The sequence below is a fragment of the Syzygium oleosum genome, unplaced genomic scaffold (assembly GCF_021117445.2).
Source record: "Syzygium oleosum isolate NSW1041296 unplaced genomic scaffold, Sole_v2.1 Sole_v2.01, whole genome shotgun sequence".
Lineage (NCBI taxonomy): Eukaryota > Viridiplantae > Streptophyta > Magnoliopsida > Myrtales > Myrtaceae > Syzygium > Syzygium oleosum.
In genome coordinates, this window is record NW_026607485.1 from 24,257,204 (window position 1) to 24,279,343 (window position 22,140).

The following is a 22,140-nucleotide window of genomic DNA, read 5'->3' on the forward strand; positions in this document are numbered from 1 at the left end:
TGCTGAATGAGGAAAACACTGATTCCATCATATACTGAGGTCATCAAGAGCACGAGCAGCATAAAATATGAAATATAATATGATGCAAACGTACGTTGCCTTCACAATACAATCATGCAATAATCAGCAGAATTTTCTGGGAGCGTACAATTCTCACGTGATTTTTGCCCGGTCAAAAGGGCTAGACGAGACAGAAGCCAACCAGAAGCAGCAGCTCAATAGATGACTCAAGTCCGAAGTAAACTTAGTCTACCATTGACTCGGGACTCGGAAGTTCTTGCATGCTACGCTTTTGCCTATAATCATGGGATTGAGTGATTCATGGGTAAGAAAGATTTCTGTTCGTGTTCTGCTCTAATTCGGTTTCCTTGTCATTATGGCAAGACCGGGGGGCGGGGGGGATGCAGAAACAGCAATTTAACGTGCCGCGTCCGTTGTCTATCTGGTTTGGGAATTCGAAGATGTCCTACTTTTCCTTCACGAAAAGAACAAATACGGCTGAGACTAGCTCGCAAACTTAAGGCACAAAGGTAAATTGGATGTGTACACAATCTATATAGAGGCCCAAGACATGCTAAAAAGGGAGGTCTAGACGGGCTCGCCTATGTACGCAATCTAGACTGACGGTATTGTACCGTCACGAGTCCGCATCAACTTAGGTTTGAAACAACCGATGTGATTATCATCGAGTTGCAGAGGCGTGCAAGATCGAGCTTAAGGAGTTGGACCGGCTTTAATGATCCTGAAAATTACAATATTGCAACAGAGTGAGAATATGCGGCATTGCACACTTAATCTCTTGTGCGAAAACTGACCTAGCCATTTAATCGATACGCATAGATTATGTCTTTTCGCGAGCTGCAAATGCATGGATATTAAAATAGGTAAAGTGACTCTCTCGAAAATTATTTGAGCATGACGAGTTAAATGCATATTAAACTCGATCAATTTCAAACTAACTCAAGTAGGACAGTCATCACATTCATCAAGTTTTACTCACTGCGGTCCGTTAACTATCCCTAATTCAATATAGGCCCTAAATTTTGAATTTGTTCACTCTAGTCTCTCGACTTTCCATAAAAAAAAAAGTCTAAAGTCTTTATAATTACTCTATTGCCTTGATTTTAGATTATCCTTTCATTTCAATCCATTTTCTAAATAAAAAAAATGGCTATCATCTTATGACTTTTCTTATTTTTTTGGTTTTAATAGATATTACACATAGTTTTATTTATGTATATTTTAGTTTATTATCACTATAATAGTAAAGGTATAACCTCATGTAAAGTTGTATTGAGTTGATATTCTTACTATTTTGAATTCCTAATTTATAGATTTAACTAAATTTAGATAAGAAAACACGCAATACAAAAATTTTATCCAAAAGAAAAGGAACAAGATTTAGATTAATATAAGTACAAGAAATCAATAGATAAATTAATATATTCTTATATTATTCTTATAAAAACAATAATTATAATGAATCCGATGTAACTCTAAACGAGGTTATATTTTTACTATTGTGGAGATCAGCTAAAATGTAATTAAATTGAACTATAGTAATATTGATAAAGACAAAAAGGTAAAAAAGTAATTAAAAGTAGGCTTATTAAACGGATTGAAAATGAAAAAGGTATTCTAAAATCTTGACTATAGTGTAATAATGAAAACTTGTGAATAGATTGTTACTGAAAATCGAGAGACTAGATTGAAAGAATCGAAAGTCCGGAAACTATACAGAACATTAAAAAATATTTCCGGGATCACATTAAACGAATTAAAAATCTAAGGATAACATTACACATTGAGCCAAAATTTGAAATTTACTCGATTTTCCTCCCCTTCCCTCCTCCCCAAACAAAGTGGAGACGTCGATCTTCATATAATTTCGCTAATTTGAGATGTTTCGTATAAGAAATGCAGACCTGTTAAAATGGATCATAAATCCAATTCTTAACATATATATTAGTAAATGGGTATAAGTCTAATATGGGTATTAAATGGGTCATAAATGGGGTCGTAAATGGGTCCTAAATAAGTTAACAACTGATTTAAACTCAACTCATCTCTCTCGCCCTCATTCAATCTCGCGCTCACTCGCTATGTATTCTCATATCAGCTTGGGTATGAATTTTCCTAGATTTAGTTAAATATGGAAGTGTTTTAGTAATATGGGTCGGATCGGGTATGGGTCAAGAAAATTGCATTGCGCATAAAATGAATCATAAATGAGTTAATGGGTCAATTTGGGTCGGACCATTTATGACCCGATCCAACCCACCCATTTGGCAGGTGTAAAGAAATGTCACGTTTTCAATGTTAAGGTTGAAGTAAAAGCCAAAAGTCAAATCAAAGAAGGATTTGAATTTGAGTTGGATGGAGCTAGAAGTCCAAAGAGCGTGGTCCACTTGATTTGGAAGCATAACAAATCACTTACTTTTGTTCGTGTGTTTTTTTACCCTAAGAAATTTATTTTTCAAATCTTTTGATTTTCTTTGACCAAAAAAAAAATCTTTTGATTTTCATTTTATTCGAGTACATCATATCATTTCTACACGTAACTAGTACATCCACAGTGAAGTCAGTCAACTTTAACTTTTTTTTTTTCTAAATCTTTGAAAAATAAAACTAGATTTTCAATTTGGGGAAAAATACTAATTTGAACCGAGGGTTTATTCTAAAAATGCCCGATAGTAAAATTACTTGGTTCAAGCGAGTTTGAGATCAAGACACGAGGCGTCGTTCATAAACACAAAATGTCTAGAACTCATGAGCGTGTTATATAAGTAGTACAATGAGCATATTATATAAATTTACACGCAGACATCTATCTCGATTTCAATTTCAAACCTGCCTATTTCTATTATCAGGTAAAAGGAATTTAAAAATTAATGACGACGTTGTCCACGCTAAAAGCCTCCGTTTGTTTCTTGGAAAAACAATGATTTGAAAATGATCGCTTACATCGCTTGCAAAAAAAAAACAAACGAGAAAACTTTTCATTGTTGATGAAAATATCGAGACATAAATTGTTGTCTATAATAAACGCATTTTCTATAGCAATCATTTTCGAGAAAATATTTTTCATGTCCTTCATTTTTCGAAAAACAAACGGAGTCTAAATTTGCTAGAATAAAGTCTAAAATGGCAATTATGATGTAATTGCATAGGGGTGGTTTTTCTTCTTTTTTTTCGAGACAGGGTAGCTTTCGATGGGGGGCAGTTACTCCCCAAACGTGCACGATGACGGGTTTTAAAAATAAAAAAAATGAAATCACCAAAAAAACAATTTGCCCCTCATTTTTACTATCCTTTTTTTTGGTCGAAATCTTATTTTACAGGCAAGGAAGTACCGAAGAAAGAGACAGGGTTGGCAAATTGACCAAATTGCCCCCCCTCCCCCTTCAATCCGACAGTTAACGCTGACGACTCGCGAGGACGCTTCTAAATGCAGCACCGCTCGGCCCCCGTCTCACTGCCAGCACGCACAGCGACGCCAACTTCGCCTCTCTCTCTCTCTCTCTCTCTCTCTCTCTCTCTCTCGCTGCGAAGAATCTCCGCTGGATCTGGAGCATCGGGATCGAGCCGCGCCGGAGATTGCTGCGGCTGCGGCGGCGGCGGCGGCGGCGGCGTCGGCGATGGCTGCGATGTCCGAATCGCCGGGGAGCCGCCGGAGCTCTCTCGCCAGCTCGCCCGAAGCTCCGGCGACGGACAACGGCGGCGGCGGCGTCGGCGGCGGCGGAGGAGGCAAGCAGCTGGACAATGGAGAGGCCGCCGGTGCTGCCGAGGCTTCGAGCGACGGCGAAGGCGGTTTTCCAGGTGGGTTCGTGATGCTCCCTCTCGAGCCTGGAATCGGTTTCGGTGATTTTTAAGTTGCTTGTGTGATTTTTTGTACCGTGTTGAGGAATCTGGAGGAGAATCTCGGCCGTGGTTCTTGTTTGCTGGAGGAGCGCGGGTTTCGCGAGCTCGATTTTGGAAGTGTGTCGGTGGAGAGCCTCCTTTATCTGATGCTGATGGTGGTTGTTTCTTTGGTTCGGACTTACTGTTTGCTGTGTTACGGCGTCGTGAGATTGATAGGCTTCCTTATACTTGCTCGTGCTCCGAAATGACATTGATAGATTCATTGTATAGGCTATTCTACTGGAAAGTTGCGACTTGATTTCTCGGGTATCAATTAAGATTCATATAACAGACAACTGGATGACGAGCAATGACAAGTGACTTAATACCTTGAGAGAATAAGTGACTGTCAACCTCGATTAAGTTGTCACTGATTCTTTAAAGGAAGAAATTAGACCGTCCAAGCGGCATTGTCCATGGACACACCTGCCGTATTTCTTCCGTGCCAACAAAATAAACGAAATGGTTGAAAATATAGCAAGGGGTTACTTTTGTGTCATCTAATCGTAAGTCTTGTTTCTTTGTGCTTGATTCTGAGGCGGGACACTGTCCTCCTTCGTTCGAAACCAACATGGACGAGTGAGCTTACAACAGTCAATCAAAGAGTTACTTTGACATGCAACTTTCTACTATATTTGTAATGGTGGAAATGAGCAATGGTTTGGATGAGCTCATCAGAGATGTGGAGTGCAAAAAGGGCAAATTTTGCCGGGATATTCTATGTGGTTGTTATTCTTTTTAGAATACATATCAACACCGATATGGAATTTGCGGCGAATGTTTTTCACACATGAAAGCTATTTTCCTAGGATCGCTCTCGGCCTCATGAAGTGCACTGAGAGTCCAAATTAAAAATCTTAGATTTTGTAGGCATGCGAGAACATCTTTTCTCTATAAATAGCTGAGGTCTTCTTCGAGTGTGTGCGTGTGTAATAAGCAGAAGATTCCACTGAGTCCCTTTGAGAGTCCAACCTTGGTACTTATGGGAGAAGGTGTATGGTGTGAGTACGCGTGAGTGTGGATGAGAAATAATGGAAGAGTCATCAAGTGTATTTGTCCCTTTGTGTTGATAAGAAACTATCATGTGTATATAGTTAAAGGATTGTCTTTTATGTGTGTGAACATGCGAGCGTGATCAGAAAGAAAAGAAGCAGAAGTCTGAGAGTGTCTTGAGTTGCGATTGAGAAAGCTCATATTTGTCATGCGGTGGTATTATTATTATGGTGTAATGTTGCGTTGTACTATTTTTTTGATAAGTTCTTGCATTGCATCGTTGAATGTGAGTTAAAAAATAGCTTCTTCCACGTAAATTATCAAACAATTCTTTTTATTTTCTATGTTCTTTTTGTTTTCACACAGCTATAAAATGTCATTGCAAAATGCCAATGCATTTCCATATAATTGTCTTATATTGGTCTCATGTGGGCAAATACTTGAAAAAATTGGCACGACTTGGTGGCAGGAGTGTTGCTTCTTTTTGTGGAAAAGAAAACTTCTCTCTGATAAAGAATATATGCTATTCTGTTTAGTTTCATCAAGCTAGAAGAGATGCTTTTCATTTTTCTAGTTTTCTTCCGAATGTTGAATTTTCTTTTTCTGAAATTTGGCAGCTTCCAGATCTGGTGCTTATCTTTGTTTTGGTTCTGTCAGTATCCATGTTTATATTTGTTAAGCACGTTTGATGTTACTCTCAGTTATGGCCTGCTTTTGAGGAATTATTTTCTCTGCATCAAAATTCAGTAATCGCATCACATGCTTTGAACTGAAGAGTACGTGACCTCTATTGAAAGCTTGAAAATAGGAATTTGGAATGTGTTCTCTGGTTTCACCCTATTGAAGAGAATTGGTTATCTTTGAGTGAAATTACCTTTTTATGCTTAGGAGTAAGATCTGTTAATGGTATATCTGAACTTCTTTCAGGATTTTCTCACAGGATAATGTCTAAAGTAAACACCTTGCCTGTGGGAAGGTTAAGTTCTGAAGGAGAGGAATCAACTTCAAACCAGGTCAGGTTGGAAAGAGCGAAGACTGAGAAACCGATGGCCCCTAATATACTTGCTGAGGAAGCTGCCCAAATTTTTGATGACAAAATTCCTGTCCAGCAGAAGGTATGATTTCTGTGCCATTCGTCGCTCTTTTTGGTCTGCTTATTGGGAGAATGTTCATTTTGTGGTATGCTTGTTGCTTTCTGTTATTAGTGCAAGTGGGGACCTTTCTGTTCATGGCTACTTTCATTTATCTCCAGAAGGAATTTGACTTCTTCCTATGAGGAAAGTAAATGTGCTATGTCTATTATGCAAATGGAAATGGGAAAACCTCTGTACCTTTTGAGATTTATCACTGTCAGTTTTAGTTTTAAAAGGTCTAGCATTGTCAATTTTCATCAGAGGTTTTAAGCTAAAACTTAGTCAACAATAGATGCTATGCGGTAAACTACTCCAGCCGGAAAAGGAAAATCAGTCATGTTTCAGAGAAAGTTATTATGCTTCACTTTTACATAGTAGGTGTGAAGTAAAGTGCAGCCAATGCTTAAGTGACCAAGTTGACAATTCTATAAAAATGGTTTTCTAAATGTGTACTCAGAAATTACGTAGTGTATTGCTCTCATTAATTCTAAATCATGCACCTGAGATTTTCATTCGAGTGTTAAAATGTGCAGCTTCAACTGTTGAGCAGACTAGCTACTGTGAAAGATGGAACTGTGGAATTTGAAGTTCCAGTTGATGTTCAAGCTCAATCTCTTGATGTTCGACCCAAAGATGCTTGCGATGAAGTTGTTGATGATGAGCCCCTTGATGCCATGGACCTTCAGTACATACCGCCCTTGCAGATAGTTATGCTTATTGTGGGTACTCGTGGAGATGTGCAGCCTTTTGTTGCTATTGGCAAACGCTTGCAGGTGAACAGCTTGTGTATTTCTAGTTCGGGGGCTTATAATTGATCATTTGATTTTATGATACCTACCCCTCTTTGATCAGCAAATTTGGGAAATTTTGAATTGGATATGTCAAAAGGTTAAATGTGTCTTTTGAAGATTGTGGACATATACATTTGAGTTTGGTATCTGAGGCACCATATAAGTTATTAGACTCGTTGGAAAGCAATGCAGAGCTGTCAACTCCAAGTAAATTCTAAATGGTGAGAGTAATGAGAGAACGGGACCTCCCTTGTGGGAGACTCTTTGACGAATTCGGAGACTTTGTGAATTTTTCTTCTCCTTTTGATGCTACTATAGATGAATTAGAATATGTGGTCCTCCCCAATTAGAATTTGAAGCATAGAGGTAAAGTCGCTGCAAAATTGGCTGTCGCAGAAGGAGCAGCCTTAATTTATGAGAAGTATTTTATTTTTCCTTAACATAACTGGTTTTTTTATCATCCTCATGGATTGCCTCTCTTTCCTATTCTTATAAACTTTCACGAATAATCTGGAAGATGGGGCTGCTCGTTTGTCACTGAATGAAGCGGGATTATGTCAATTTTGTGCTATCCCATTGATCAGTATTGTCGAACTTTTGTTTTGTACAACATCTGTATGCAGGACTATGGCCATCGTGTTAGATTGGCGACTCATGCCAACTTTAAAGAGTTTGTTTTAACTTCTGGGTTGGAGTTTTTCCCTTTAGGAGGAGATCCGAAAGTTCTCGCTAATTGTAAGTACTCCATACTTTTCTTTCATGTTCTGTTTGCTGTTCAGCAGAATCATGATATTTCATAGGAGGACAGTGCACTTGACTGAGTAGATTTAGTTTCTGTAATCAATTTGTATTTGCTTGCTGTTCTTTTGGACTTGTATTGTTAAGGTAAATCTTCTTCAACATATTTGATGTTTAGTATGAGGAAACAGTTAAATTGACTAAGTTGTGGCTTAGGAATTATTTAGCATTTCTTAATGGAACATGGGGATTGAATGCATACAATATATCGTAGTTGTATACTTTGCTTTCTCCTCGTGTGCTGGGCATAGTTTTCCTACATTAGATGTCTCAGAGGAGATCCTTGACTTAAATTTTCTCTGGGACATCTTGGTCTCCTCCTTCCCTGCCTCTCCCTAACCTGCATATCTCCAAGTACTTTAACCTATAGAATAGATATGTTGTACTTTAACATATGGTAGCTTAACATATGATGCATTCCTTGTTGTGTGCTCTAGCAAAGCGAGCATAAAAGTGGAATTTGGTATCTATTCATTGGACTTTGTAAAATGGGCTATTGGCTCATATTGTGGTTGAATTTGCAAAAGTATAAGTCTCTGTTTCTACTTTTGTTGTCAATCCTGAGTAGCTCTACAGTTGGAAATAATGCATGACATGTATGAGGAAACCAAATTGTTTTGTAAGAGCAGAGCATAGTACATAAAAGAGCAACATTTCAAAGTTTCTTGAAATTCTATTTTGATTTTGGTATTAGATTTCCTCTCATCAATCTATGTTAAAAAACATAAATATTGGAGGAAGAAAACTTGTTTTTTCTTGGATGAGATGGCTTTGAACTGGAACTCTTGTAGTAAGTGGAGTTACTTCATCAAACTTGAGTTTTCTAAGTCTGTCAATAGATTCAATATTTTCTTCCAATTTCTCCTCGATTGATTTTTCTTTACTTTTATTGAGCAGACATGGTTAAAAACAAGGGCTTTTTGCCATCAGGGCCTTCAGAGATACCAATTCAGCGTAATCAAATGAAAGAAATTATATATTCTTTACTTCCAGCTTGCAAGGACCCAGATATTGATTCTGGCATTCCATTCAAAGCAGATGCCATCATTGCCAATCCCCCAGCATATGGTTAGATCTTGTCACAGCTATTTCATCATCTTTTACTGTTGTGAGTATCCTCATATAATGCTTTTGTTTTCTGTTTGGTTACTGTAGCAGATTTGACTAGTAGCTTTGAACTTTATGTGCTTTTTATTGGGCGATTTATAATATTCGTCTTTATTGGTCTGTGAAGAAGGAAAATGCTGTATAGTTTATGTGCTTTTGAGCTGTTTCTTTAAATATGAGGTTCCTGGTGACATTTTAGTGGAGAATTTTGACATATATTAGTCTGATTTCATCAAGGATATATTAGTTCACTTTTTTCTGAATATCACAAAATCTGTGAAAACTTAGGATGTATGATGCATGCAAGGATGCTAAAATGGCTACTACCATTCCACTTATGTGTTGGAAAAGTTTATTGATTCTAGTTATAAGTTCTAAGTTTTTGCTGGATACATGATGATTATGATACTCTGGGATTCCTAAGATTGTGCATGTTTCAATTCCTACTCATGGCCCTCATTTCTGGTTTGTTGAGTTACTCTGCGAATCACACCAGCTGCCAATGAGTTGGTAGTTATAGATTTTGCTTGAAATTGTTCCCGGATATGGGCTTACGAGTATGTATAAGGACAAATGATGTGTACCTTGTTGATTCTGTTTGAATCAGAATGCATATTGTAATGGCGTAAATGTTTGGCATATCAGACTAAAGAGTTACTCTAGCTTCCCTGCTGAAACATTTGCGTCTACAACTTTATAAGATACTTGTTTCATTTAAATCATTTGTTGATTTTTCTCGTGTACGTGTATATGCTGTTTCTTGAGGGACGGTTCATTGACAGAGACTATGAATGTTGGCCTTATCGCAGATTATCCGGCATGGCGGTTCATGATGGGTTTCTTTCACATGTACATATTGTCCCTAGCAAACTGCATTCTTTTTTTGTCATCTTCCTGACCCAGCCTTTGAGTTCTTCTTGTTGCAGCTATCTACTGCAATGAAATGCATTGCCATGGGTTATAATGCTTATCAATCTACTGCATGGAGCAGTTCTACATGCATAGAGAACTTATGATTTGGTTTTATTGATTCCTATACTTTATTGAATTGTCTAACCTGGTCAATGCTTCTTTAGGGCATACTCATGTGGCGGAACATTTAAAAGTACCACTTCATATATTTTTTACTATGCCATGGACGTAAGTCTTGTTTGAGTTACATTAAGTAGTCTATTTTGACATATTCTGCACTTTTTTCACGGGATCTTAGTTGATGCCTTTTCACTTTCTGTTTGTCATTATTCAAGAAAACGGTTTAGAAGCTTCCTGACCTAATTTCGTGCTTTCATTGCATCATTTTTCGCCAGACCAACTTCCGAATTCCCACATCCTCTATCTCGCGTCAAGCAGCAAGCTGGATACAGAGTAATTCCATCCATTGTCATTACCTTTGGTTTATATTTTCTCGTTATCTTAAGCTAACATTTACCTTCTGTGGAATTACCAGCTGTCCTACCAGATTGTCGATTCCTTAATTTGGCTTGGCATACGGGACATGATAAATGATGTTAGGAAGAAGAAGTTAAAGCTTCGTCCTGTCACATATTTGAGTGGTTCACAAGGCTCTGATAGTGACGTGCCTCATGGATACATATGGAGCCCTCACCTCGTTCCCAAACCAAAAGGTGGTTTATTACATTTGTAATTTGCATCTTTAGTACTTGATTTGGTGATTGCTTGATGAACTCCAAGGAAGGATCACCTCACTCGTTGCTGCCACTAGCTGTAATTCTTATCAAATAGAGTAATTGTTGAACTGAAAAAGATTTGTTGCTTCCTGCATGCTGTCTTTTCCTTATCTTTTTAATCATGTGTTTAGTGTCATACTTAGCAATATATATCCTTAATTTTATGGTGTTTGCTGTGGCTGACGGTGGTTTAGGTTCTATATCTGTCCTTTTAAATGAACATCTATGCTGGGATTCTGGTGTGTGGGCACATAGTTGGTCCTGCTTGTTTCTTTATTGGACTTCTGAATCTCTTTCATTTTTCCTAAGCCGGTGGATGCCTTTTTACTTTTTGTGGTCATATGCCTTATTACACTTCTTTTAGTAAGCGCACCACACCCCGCGCCACCACCCCCACCCCCCCCCCCCCCCCCCCCAAACCCCACCTTCCCTCTCTTCATATGATTTTTTAAGTATCGTTGACATCTACTATTTGTGATCTTGTACATTATTCAACAAATTATCGTCTTTTTATCTGAAACTTTATCTGATAATGAAGGTCTACTACTTGGCTTTCACAAGACTTTAAATGAATCTGAAAGGGCTCCCTTGCTTTTCTGTATCAATTTCATGCAGAATGAATGTCCTCTTTTTTTGGCTGAATGACTGGAAGAGTAGAAATGCTATATGACCTGAAAGATGATCCTAGGAATGATTGTAATCAATCTTGACATTGCCTTGTTTCATTTGCAGACTGGGGACCCAAAGTTGACGTGGTTGGCTTTTGTTTCCTTGATCTTGCCTCGAATTATCAACCTCCTGAGCCTCTTGTGAAGTGGCTTCAAGCTGGTGAAAAGCCTATATATATTGGGTTTGGTAGCCTTGTGAGTTTATTTCCTTTTCATTCCTTAATTATTACTTTTGTCGTTTTCCCATGAAACTATCCTCCATGACACTCATTCAGAGTAGCACATCATATAACTGAGGGAGTTCCTACCCTCATTATTGACTTGTTATGGTATTTAATGGATAAATATTGTTTTAGATGATATCTTTTAAATAACCTATTCTTCAAATAGTTTGAGTTGTGCTATGTTTATCATTTTTTGGAAGTTGAATCCTTGGGCCAAACTTCCTGACCTGATATTTCTACCTTTGTCTTGTGCATGTTAGCCTGTTCAAGAGCCTGAAAAGATGACCCAGATAATTGTAACAGCATTGGAAGAAACTGGACAGAGGGGCATCATCAACAAAGGATGGGGTGGTCTTGGAAACTGTAAGTCGTTGGCCATTTGGCTCCATCATCTATGTTACAGCCTTCTGTAAGAGTTTTCTGATAGCATCAATCGCTACCTTACAATGGTGGTCCACCTGCTTGTTGAAATCACATTTCTTGTTAATATTTCAGTGGCAGAACCAAAGGACTTTATATACCTGTTGGACAACTGCCCTCATGACTGGCTCTTTTTACAGTGCAAGGCTGTGGTGAGGATTGCATGTTGTTTCCTTTTCTATTTTGTAGGCTGCATAAGTCGTAGAAATGCAGGGATGCTTTTGCATTAATACTTGTTTTTTCTGTCAGATATAACAGGCTTCACGCATGTCCTTATAGTTCTGTCTTCTGATTTTAGACCTGGTTTTTGGCCCCACCATTGAGGCCAAATTGATACCGCCTATATAGATGTTTGTGTAGCTGATTGATACCACCTTAGTTTTTGCCCTATAAATATATGCTCAACTAAGTATATGTACAGAATCTGGCAATCCAACCTACTCTCTGTTCAGCAAAAGATGCTACAAAGCTAATCACTTCCTCTTAATGATTGCTGATAAATTCTTAAGTAAAGTTCCCTGTGCAAAGAGTCATGCCAAATAGGGATAAAGTTTCATTTGCCTTTTGGGAGCTGAGTGAAAAGCTATCCAAATATTGAGCCACCCTCTCTATCTTTATTGAGAACCCTCCATTGAGTTTCCTCTTATTTTGACTTCAACTGTTTGCAGATGCAAGTCAGATGTTCTCCCGGAAATTCACCCCATAGACTTTTTATGCTGAGAGATTTGTTAAAGTGGATTAAGGCTTTACTTGGTTGGCCTGGCCTCCTGAAAACAATGGAATCACATTAAAATATGACGAAATTCGAGATTTATGCTTCTTGAGATGCAATTTTCCTGTTTTGTTTGCCACTTTACTACTACCATGACTGAAGAGTGTTGCTGAACCTGCTGCCCTGAGCTATTGTCTTTGTAGTCGAACTCCTCATATCACCCAAAAATGTATTCATCTGGTATATTTGATTTATGTTGCTACAAGTTCTACAAGCTGATAAGATTCACGTTGTAGATTCTTCATTACAATATCTTGGAAACTGTGGAATTTTCTATGCCTTCTCATGGGCAGATCTACTTGTTTTCCTTTTACAGAGCAGAGTTTGTCGACTCACTCGCCATTCCCTTGATTTTTTTCCTTATCATTTCAGGTGCATCACGGTGGCGCCGGAACAACAGCTGCTGGTCTAAAAGCTGCTGTAAGCATTTCAGAATTTATTAATCAGTTTAGTTTGACATAGAACTTTGCTTGATAATAGCTAATCCATTCTCTTACCTTATACAGTGCCCAACAACCATTGTTCCTTTCTTTGGTGATCAACCTTTCTGGGGAGAACGAGTACATGCCAGAGGTGTAGGTCCCCTGCCAATACCAGTAGAGGAATTCTCACTTCCCAAATTGGTTGATGCAATAAAGTTTATGCTGGATCCCAAGGTAAGAATTAATTTTTTTCATATTGCCTGATACAATCAGTTCTGTGGCTGAATGGGATGATCTTATCTTTTTCAAGGATCTGGCAAGTCTATAAGTTTAAGCTCTAACTTATATCCAGCAAACAAAACGAAAATTAATTTAAGTTAGAGGTGTGGGTGTACTGAGCTCGAGCATAATTTCAATGCTCAATTATCAGGCGTAGAACATTTATTGAAGCGCCAAATTACTGTAAATTGTATTAAAGCCTTAAAAAACACGCACTTTAGTTTTGCATCCTAGCTATGTTGAGAGGTCTTTGATAAATTCGCTTTGCTCAAGCTTGTCCAGTGAATTGTAGGTTTTTTGTGATTTGTACGATATATTCAGTCAGACGAGCCTAAACTGGGACCGAAGGCAGCCTGATCAATTAGTGTGATATCTTTGTATCTTTGAATAACGGAATTCCACCAATGTCCTCCCTCTGTGGGTGAGAAAACTTTAGGTGCTCTTGTAGGTTGGATGCCTCATGAGAAACATGCAAACTTGTTGAGTAGAAAGCTAATCTTCCTCGTGCTCTTATTCCTGTCAAATCTCACATCCACTGTCCTTTTCACCCAGCCACAGAGACGATGAAACGTAGCAATTAGTTGTTTTCCATTTCCAATGTTTAGAAAGCTTTTTCTTGAAAAAGAATCTATGACAGGAAATTATTGATGTTTGGTGCATGCGAATGTCTGCGGAAGGAAGTGGATATCTGCCATGTCTTTAGATGCTGAAACAGATTTTGTAATGTACTTATCTGAGAAAAATGCCAGGTCAAAGAGCGCGCAGTTGAGCTTGCAAAGGACATGGAGAACGAGGATGGGGTGACTGGAGCGGTGAAAGCATTCTTTAAGCATCTGCCCCCTCGAACACCCGTTCAAGAGCCCGAGCCACCACACTCAAGCATCTTCTCTTTCAGTAGATGCTTTGGTTGCGCATGAATTGACGGTGGCCAATCTCTTTATGTGCTCACTTCTGGATCTCGGCTTTCTTAGCAGCACTCCCGCAAGAGTATGGTCTCCCAATGCCTTTTTAGCAACGGAAACTACTAGCCCATAGTCATGAATTCGTTTGTACAGATTTAGGGCTCAAGTCCCTTTTGTTGTTGTTGTAATTATTCCTATTCTTACTATAGTAAATATTCGGTGGGAGCAAAACGGTTCTTGCATCGTCGTCCATGCACTTCCCATCTCTGGATATCTTCTTTGCGTCTCTGTATATGTGGATTGAGATGTTCCCGTTCCGACCTCCATTGATACCCCTCAAAATCGAGTGGCGGTCCTTGGTTAGATGCACCTGGACGTGATTACACGGGCGCATCGTCATTGCTTCTTGCATCTGAGGAAATGATGACGATCGATGTCTTTCACCTTTTTGTGCACCCCATGATTTCTCGAAAGACCTGCTTGATGTCATAACACCGAAAGATTGCAGATCAGAGCAGAAGCCCAAGGGGGTTTGGACTTTGAAGGCATCAAACGGATGGAAGCAAGGAGGTCGAGGTAAGCTTCTTGTCTTTCCCTTTTTAGGGGGGTCTCTGGGTAGATTGCTGAGTTCATGGCACGTCAGTTGGATTCTTTCTGAGCTCCGAAAACTCCAATAGAATCTAAAATCTTGAAACCCACTTCTTGAGCCGTGGCCACGTGTACTGAAACAGGTGGCGGGGCGGAACGAAGTGAGTTGCATCATGCATTGCCATGATGCATGGGGACAAAAATTCGACGCAGGAATGGCGGTGGTGGAGATGGAGGGCGTGCAGAAACCAGTTGCTCTTGCAGTCCCATAACTCGTCTCCCTCTCTGCCCCCCCCCCCCCCCAATCATTTATATCTCAAGTCCCGCAAGTAGACACAGTAGAGAGAGAGAGAGAAGGACCAAGTGCAGAGGATTCTACTGACGGTAGCTTTTAGCTTACTCAATGTTCCAACATTGGCCGTCGGATCTCTTCTCAAAGCCCCCGTCGTCGTCAGAGATGGTCTGACTCCCCCATTCTTTCGTACTCTCTTTCTCTCTGTATCTCTCTCTATCACTCGCAGTCTCACGGCGCCACTTCTGTAGAGCGTGGACAGACACGAGGGCCCCCCCCCCCCCCCTGTGGATTTAAGAAAGAAGTCAAGAATTGTTGCCTCTTTATTTTCTCTCTTTGAAGACTTGGAAAATTTTATCTTTATGGAGGGGGGTGATGAGGGGTCATTCGACCAATCTGCGAATTGATTATTCTTGAAGTTTGGTAAAAATGATTAAAGTCGTACCTCCCCTCCTCCTTTAAAACCAGGGCATGGATATGGGGAAATTAGCGTTGAGAGATGGGGAGTTCATACAGCTTTAACATTACAACTCTCTGATCAGCTCAAGAAAAAACACCAAGTGCCCATGACAGTCAAAACAAAGAAGATGTGCTGTCAGGTGAAGAGAGAGAGAGAGAGAGAGAGAGAGAGAGAGATGGAGATGCCATTTCCCAATCCAAAAACCATTTGTTTCCACCAATCCACTTCATCATGCAGAAACGGTCTTCATGAACACAAATCTCTCTCTCTCACAGACTTATCTCTTCTGTTCCCAAGCCCATAACCCTCACTTGTGTCTTCCCCTCTCTTATTAAATTATCTTCACTCAGAGACGCTTCCCGTTTTCCAAAACCCTCCCTCTCTCTCTCTCTCAAAGTCCCTCTGAACTTCTTCTCCACTCTTCTTCCATCAGATCACCTATAAAAACACCGCATTCGCTATTGAAGTCCACTCACTCACTCCCCAACAGTTCCCACTCCCCACTTCTTTATTCCCTCTGTTCAGCCACATTCTCCTCCTACTCCTAAACCCCAAAAGAGAATTCTCATATTCGCGCAATATCCCATTGACTTCTTCCCCCCCGTTACTCCGTTCCCTTCCCACAATCTGACATCAATTCTTTCCCTCCATTTCTCTCTCACGGACAGATATGGAAGATGAAGAGAAAGTGGCTCACTCCAGCAGGGTCTTCCCTTGCTTGTTCTGCTCGAGGAAGTTCTACAGTTCCCAGGCGCTGGGAGGCCACCAGAACGCGCACAAGAAAGAGAGGACGCAAGCAAGGAAGGCCAAGAGGACATCGGAATTCATAGCGAGAAACTTCTCGCCCCCGACCCCGCCCATGATCCTCTCTCAGAACCGTCACGTAGGAGGGCTCCTGAGCCCTTCCGTTTCCGTCTCCGCTCATGCCCATTATTTGCCCGCTCACCACGCGGTGCCTTCGGACATGTTCGGAACCAACACCGCACCTAGGTTCGACGCTGGCGGTCTCGTCACGTACGGCGGGGTTTGCTCCGGTAACGGCGGGTTCTGTCCTGAAGACAGTGACCCGAGTTTGCTCAACTGGCAAAGGAGTGCCATGAGGTGCGGTGGCGTCGACGGAGGGAACCTGTCCCATCATGAAGCTGATCAAGATCAGGCCTTCGAGACTCGTGACAATGACAAAACTAAAAACCTTGATCTGTCTCTCCATTTGTAGAACTCTCCACGACCGATTTCTTTGGGCAGCGGAGAGAGAAATTTTGGCGGATTCAATTTTTTTTTTATTTTCATGGTGCGCTTCAGTTTCTCGAGAGATCTTGGAAGGAGTTGGGTTGGGTTCCCATTTTGTTTTTTAGAAGAAATAAGTCGTTGACCTACTCCTCCTCTATGCCAATTAATGCAAAGAACATATAGTTCAGTTGACTTTGTACTTTCAAAGCTTTCAATTCCATTGTCAGCGTTCTAGGAATTCTCCCATAGCACCCCACTTTTGCAGAGTCCGGGGTCTATCAGCTTGTCAGGTAATATATAGGAAGAGTACCATTGGTGATCAGAACTAAGAAGGTCATCCAAAACGCATCAGAGAGAGAGAGAGAGAGAGAGAGAGAGAGAGAGACATGAAAACCGTACGAGTTTCTTCCCAGATGTTCTAGTTGATGCGATGCTCAAGGAGTCTGCAAAATAATGTGGAGCATAATCTGTGGTAAGAAACATTCCGTTGTGTATGCATCTGATCACAAAATTTGCGCACGCAAACTACACATTCCCATACTAGACTTGTTACACAGCCCGTTCTGTCTTCAATAAATGAAGCGAATCTTCATATGATAAAGGATAGTAGCAAATCAAAGACCAGAATAGCGTCGAAGACTATTTCCTAATTCACAAAATTGTTAAGACTGGGTAGTTTTTCTATAGTCGATTCGCGACTCGTCTGGATTCGATGTCCTGATCTTTTAACTTATCGCATTCTTACTTTATATCTCACGCCATTTCTTTTTTTGGCCCGCATCATTAGAAAGTCCGTGTTTTCTAGGTCTTGGGGTCATTCATGAAACTAGAAAATATATGCTTTCTTACAAGTCAAGAATCGAGTAAATCAGACCTCGGCGAAGGTTTAGGACTAAACTTCATTGAAAGTAATGCATTATGAAGACACTGACTTCAAAACAATGATAAACACAACTCGCTCTTGGAGTCTCTATAGTTCATGAAACTTGAGAGATACCATGGGCACACCAGGAGCCGTTCATCAAGCATTGCTTGCTTGCTCGGACTCTACGCCCGCTTTAAGTTCACAAACTTCAAAGGTTAAATCGGAACCAGTCTCAGTGTCTGCAATCCGCGTCAATTGAGTTGGTTTGAATCGATCTTTAGTTCGTGCTCTTCGTGACCTTTCCGAGGACACACTAATCACTCTAAAGATTCGACGAGTGCACATCGTTGTCACTATTGACCAACCAAAAGAATAAAATGGATCACCCCCAAAAAAGTACGGCGAATGAAGTACAACCTGTTTTAGTGATTTCTACGAGTAGACATCATGTGTCCCGTGCTCACTTAGCAATTTCCGAAAAACTTAGATATGGAAATTCGACAAAACTGAATTACACCAATCACGATCGGACATTAGGCCATGAACTAGAATGATAACCAAACAAGCAATAAATCCCCCCAAAATTACCAGGACCAGAAATACAATTCCCTCTCTTTTATCCCCCGGTAACGTGAAAGGAGCAATTTCTAGCACACAAGCCAAGCCCTTCTCTAGCATTTCAAACCACTCTGATGAAAAAATTGAACTAGTAAAGATGCATTGTGCAAGCTACATTACAATTACGAACCACTTTCAATCCTATGATAAGTCTGCCTTCACTATAACGAAGAAAATCACCAACAAAACTAGTAATGCCTCCTATGTAAGAAAATCCATATCGAGATAAACCGAAGAAGTCAATACTTATCACGAGATAGTTCCAAAAGATCTTAGTCTTAGAAAGGTGTGTCGACTTCACTCCTCGTCTCGGTAGGGCTATACAAGGCCGACCTGTTCCTCGGCCTGTTCTCCTCGAGCTGCTTCACGACCTCGTCCATGGTGGGTCGCACCGAAGCCACCGGGGCACAACACCCCATAGCAAGCTTCAGCGCTTGGACGAGCCCTTCTTCCATTGGGCTCCTGATCCCCTTTATGACCTCAACGTCGAAGACTTCCAGCGTCGTCTCCTCCAAGACCGCAACTTTCACCATTGAAGGCAAATCAATGTAATCGCTGCTCCTACTGTTTTTCCCGGGTCTCTTGCCAATTAGTATCTCGAGCAAAAGTATTCCATAGGCAAAGACGTCTGTCCTGGAGTTGCATTTCTTCATCTTCTGAAGCTCCGGCGCCTTGTAGCCATCGGTTTTCGCAAGTGCCACCATCTCGTCAGCAACGGCAGGGACCATCAGCTTGTCGAGCCCAAACTCGGTGAGCCTGGCCACGAAGAATTCATCCACGAGAACGTTTTTAGATCTTATGTTTCCGTGAGTGATTGGTGCTTCAAGGCCTGAGTGAAGATGTGCCAGTCCTTTGGCTATGCCCAGCGCAATCTTGTGACGCCTGGCCCAGTTCAAAACTGGTTTCCCTGCCCTTGTTTCTGAGTTCAATAATCAAGATTAAGATAGCTACGTCAGTTTCAAACTTATTCTACACAACATTGACATAAGAACCTGCACACAAAGGGTTTCAAAGATCATGTCAACTTCCCATTTTTGCTTCCTATCCAAATTAGCTCTCCGTTTGAAGATGCATTTATTTATAGTCCTATCCTTCAAATCATAGCAACTACTCATACACAGCTATAAAAACATCCATTAATTCCAGTTCAGACTCCATATGCCAATGGCGCCAAAAAAGCTCAACATTGGTTAGTCGATTCTCTAGTTGGATCAAGCACATACAGAATATGCCTAAAAATAATCCGAGGACACTGCCGCATTTGCCATGAATCCCTTCCATGCAACCTAATTATTCAAGTACTCCGTTACTGGGGCAAAGAGGGCCTGGCAGAACCAGCGAAACATTTGTCAACTATCAAAGGCCGATAGCTTTGTTAGGTGCCTTGAAACAGTCTAAGTATTCCTAATGCGCCCGAATCCCAAAATGTTTCTCACAATTCACAGAAAGATCATTTATCTTTTTTTAAAGGAAACATCGCAAGGACAAGCTTTAAAAGTCAGAAACTCCACTAAAACAAAATAGCGATGCCATCATATCATAGCAATAGAACAACAAAGAGCGAATTTGAGAGTGCAACATTTTTATTACCATCATGAGACTGCTTGGATCAGATGGAAGCAAAAAAAAGCATGCTCAGTAAAACAAGGTGACATTTTAGTGATGGAACATCAGTTTCATAAGACTATAGGACCAAACTAAGGTGGAATAGCAGGGGCTCGAAGCCTAGAAAAGCCTGACATTAGTCCCACTCATTGATTAAGGCCCATACATTACGAAAAAATTACTGAGATAAAGTTAGCCAAAATAACACTGCATGGACCTCTCCCACTTCAGCTGATGAAGAATTTAACAGCCGCACTAGATCGCATTAGGGAAGTCGAGCTTTGCTTCGGGTGGTTTTGCATTTCCAAGAAAGTTTGCCCTGCAAATTGCAGATTCTAGAATTGCTTCTTTTTTTTTCTGATTTTGGCCTCTTTTTCCCTTTTGCATTCTGATGAACTTTGAGCTCAAGTTTCAGAATCATGACACTAGACAAGGATGAGTCTTTGGCATGAGTAGGGTGCAGCGTTTCATGGTAAATGTCCTTTTCATGGTAAACAAAAATATTATGCTCTGTTTCGTGGTAAATGTTTTTTTTATCGATTAATATTGGAAAAACCGTTTATCTCCAAAACCCGTGAATCATCAGTGACAACTAATTGACCAAGTAAATCTAGATTGACAGCAAGCACGCAAGCACTTACTTTTTCTTCGACTAATCACAAATCCACTTTTGGTTTTTTGCCACCAAGCTAGACAGAGTGTATTATGTGTACAAAAGAGGAACGAGGAATTAGTTTTGACAACTTACATATTAAATGAGTAGTTGATTTTATACCTGATTTCTTACTTTCACAAGTTCAGAATCATGACGGGACAGACTATAGATCACAAATTTCAATGAAAAAGACAGGAACAAGATGAGAACATACCGTGCAACAGATCATGAAGCGTTCTAACAGGGAGATAATCATAGATGAGAAGCTTCTCTCCTCTCTTTCCTTGATAAAAAGCTCTAAGCGGGATCAAATTCTCATGCCGAACTCTTCCCAGCTGCTTAATCACCGGTAAACAAGAACCCCTATCCTTGCAGCTTCCCTCCCTCAGCAACCTCAAAGCAATTGTCCCGCCATCAGCAAGTTTCGCCTTGTACACCGTCCCGTAGCTAGTCTTCTCCATGACTTGCCCAGTCGCATTCAGTACATCCTCTAGTGTCAAATGCTCACCGCCCTGAAATAAAATAAGCTTGCCTTCGCCACCGCCACCGCCGCCAACGCCACCGCCAACACTAACTCCATTTTCCTCATCCTCACCTTCCTCGAATTCATCATCGCTTTCACCCCTATTCTTTCTCTTCCTGTTCTGCATATACCCAATGAACAATGAAGCGGAAACGACAGCCCCAGTCATCAGACCAATCACTATACCGGCTATAGCACCGGAGCTCATCCTGGACCCCCCGCCACAACTACTTAAGGGCAACCCACAAAGCCCGGCACTATTTCCTTCGAAAGCATCCGCGCTGAATTTCGACCCGCCAAACACCGGCAATGCCCCGGTGAAATTATTATGCGAAAGATTCAGCTTTTCAAGGTTCAAACTAGTCAAACTCTGGGGTATCACACCCGAAAACATGTTATTCGAAAGATCAAGCTCCTTCAGACCCTGAAACCTGGTGATGAATTCAGGGAACTCTCCGGTGAACTTGTTGCCACCCAAATCAAGAACTTGCAAGCTACCACAAGTAGAGTTAGGCAAAGCAGGTTCAGGGAGAGACCCAGATAAGGAATTCCCGTGAAGCTTAAGAGAGACAAGCCTGTCGCACAAGTTCCATATAGAAGGTGGCAAAACCCCATTCACCAAATTACCACTCAAATCGATGTCGGAGAGGGAGGAGCTGTACCCGAGCTCAAGAGGCACGGTCCCGCTCAGCGAGTTGATGCCGAGATAGAGGCTCTGCAGCATCGAGAACTCGCCGAGCTCCCTGGGGAGCGAGCCAGTGAGGTTGGCCGACGGGAGCAGAAGGGAGAGGAGGTGCAGAGACGGGTCCCTGTAGAGGGAGGCGTTGGCCCAGTGGGGCGACGACACGTCGCTGCAAGAGAGAGGAGTCCCGTTCGAGAACACCCATTTGAGCCCCCTCCACTGGCACAGAGGCACCGAAGCGTTCCATGAAGAGAGCAAAATGTTCTCAGCGTCACCTTGTAGTGAAGCTCTGATCTTCCCCAGCAGAAGCTCAACATCAGAAGAAGAAGAAGAAAACTGAGCAAACGCAACAGGAGGCAGTGCAATGAGCAAGACTACCACAATGCAGGGACAGTAAAGCCTCAAGAACGCCATGAATGAGGAAGCCATCAGGTTTAGAGAGAGAGAGAAAGAGAAAGAGGAAAGTAGCTTGTGTGGTGGACTGCAGTTTTCAAGGAGAGAGAGGTCCTTCTTTCTGGGGAAAGC

The 22,140-nt window shown here is 41.0% G+C and overlaps 3 protein-coding genes across 4 annotated transcripts; 2 read left to right on the forward strand and 1 right to left on the reverse strand.

The window, feature by feature from the left end:
- Positions 1–3,433: 3,433 nt before the first annotated feature.
- Positions 3,434–14,328, forward strand: LOC115676092 (sterol 3-beta-glucosyltransferase UGT80A2). 2 transcript variants are annotated; one of them, XM_056315147.1, is made up of 14 exons: positions 3,434–3,819; positions 5,834–6,008; positions 6,560–6,799; positions 7,441–7,552; positions 8,513–8,683; positions 9,799–9,862; positions 10,030–10,087; positions 10,170–10,347; positions 11,143–11,273; positions 11,563–11,665; positions 11,798–11,874; positions 12,867–12,914; positions 13,001–13,150; positions 13,945–14,328. In XM_056315147.1, the coding sequence occupies exons 1-14, from the start codon at positions 3,449–3,451 to the stop codon at positions 14,110–14,112; spliced, it is 2,046 nt and encodes a 681-aa protein (XP_056171122.1). In that variant the 5' UTR covers positions 3,434–3,448; the 3' UTR covers positions 14,113–14,328. The 2 variants fall into 2 exon arrangements, with proteins under 2 accessions (XP_056171122.1, XP_056171129.1); XM_056315154.1 differs by having other exon boundaries at positions 3,671–3,819; positions 5,821–6,008; positions 6,577–6,799.
- Positions 14,329–14,475: 147 nt separating this feature from the next.
- On the forward strand, positions 14,476–16,859 carry LOC115676194 (protein LATE FLOWERING). Its single transcript, XM_030599081.2, has 2 exons — positions 14,476–14,673; positions 16,106–16,859. Exon 2 carries the CDS (start codon positions 16,108–16,110, stop codon positions 16,651–16,653), a length of 546 nt encoding a protein of 181 aa, XP_030454941.1. The 5' UTR covers positions 14,476–14,673; positions 16,106–16,107; the 3' UTR covers positions 16,654–16,859.
- A 1,144-nt stretch (positions 16,860–18,003) lies between these two features.
- Positions 18,004–22,140, reverse strand: LOC115676110 (putative kinase-like protein TMKL1). The gene is made up of 2 exons (XM_030598984.2): positions 20,625–22,140; positions 18,004–19,069 (listed from the first exon to the last, which is right to left on the reverse strand). The coding sequence occupies exons 1-2, from the start codon at positions 22,042–22,044 to the stop codon at positions 18,429–18,431; spliced, it is 2,061 nt and encodes a 686-aa protein (XP_030454844.1). The 5' UTR covers positions 22,045–22,140; the 3' UTR covers positions 18,004–18,428.

Excerpts from the sequence above, each read along its gene's own strand:
- LOC115676092 (XM_056315147.1), top strand. The coding sequence starts at position 3,449 with ATGCAGCACCGCTCGGCCCCCGTCTCACTGCCAGCACGCACAGCGACG. Across the intron at positions 7,553-8,512 it reads TCCGAAAGTTCTCGCTAATT|ACATGGTTAAAAACAAGGGC; the intron begins GTAAGTACTCCA and ends TTTATTGAGCAG. Across the intron at positions 11,274-11,562 it reads ATATTGGGTTTGGTAGCCTT|CCTGTTCAAGAGCCTGAAAA; the intron begins GTGAGTTTATTT and ends TGTGCATGTTAG.
- LOC115676194 (XM_030599081.2), top strand. The coding sequence starts at position 16,108 with ATGGAAGATGAAGAGAAAGTGGCTCACTCCAGCAGGGTCTTCCCTTGC.
- LOC115676110 (XM_030598984.2), bottom strand. The coding sequence starts at position 22,044 with ATGGCTTCCTCATTCATGGCGTTCTTGAGGCTTTACTGTCCCTGCATT. Across the intron at positions 19,070-20,624 it reads GCTTCATGATCTGTTGCACG|AAACAAGGGCAGGGAAACCA; the intron begins GTATGTTCTCAT and ends TATTGAACTCAG.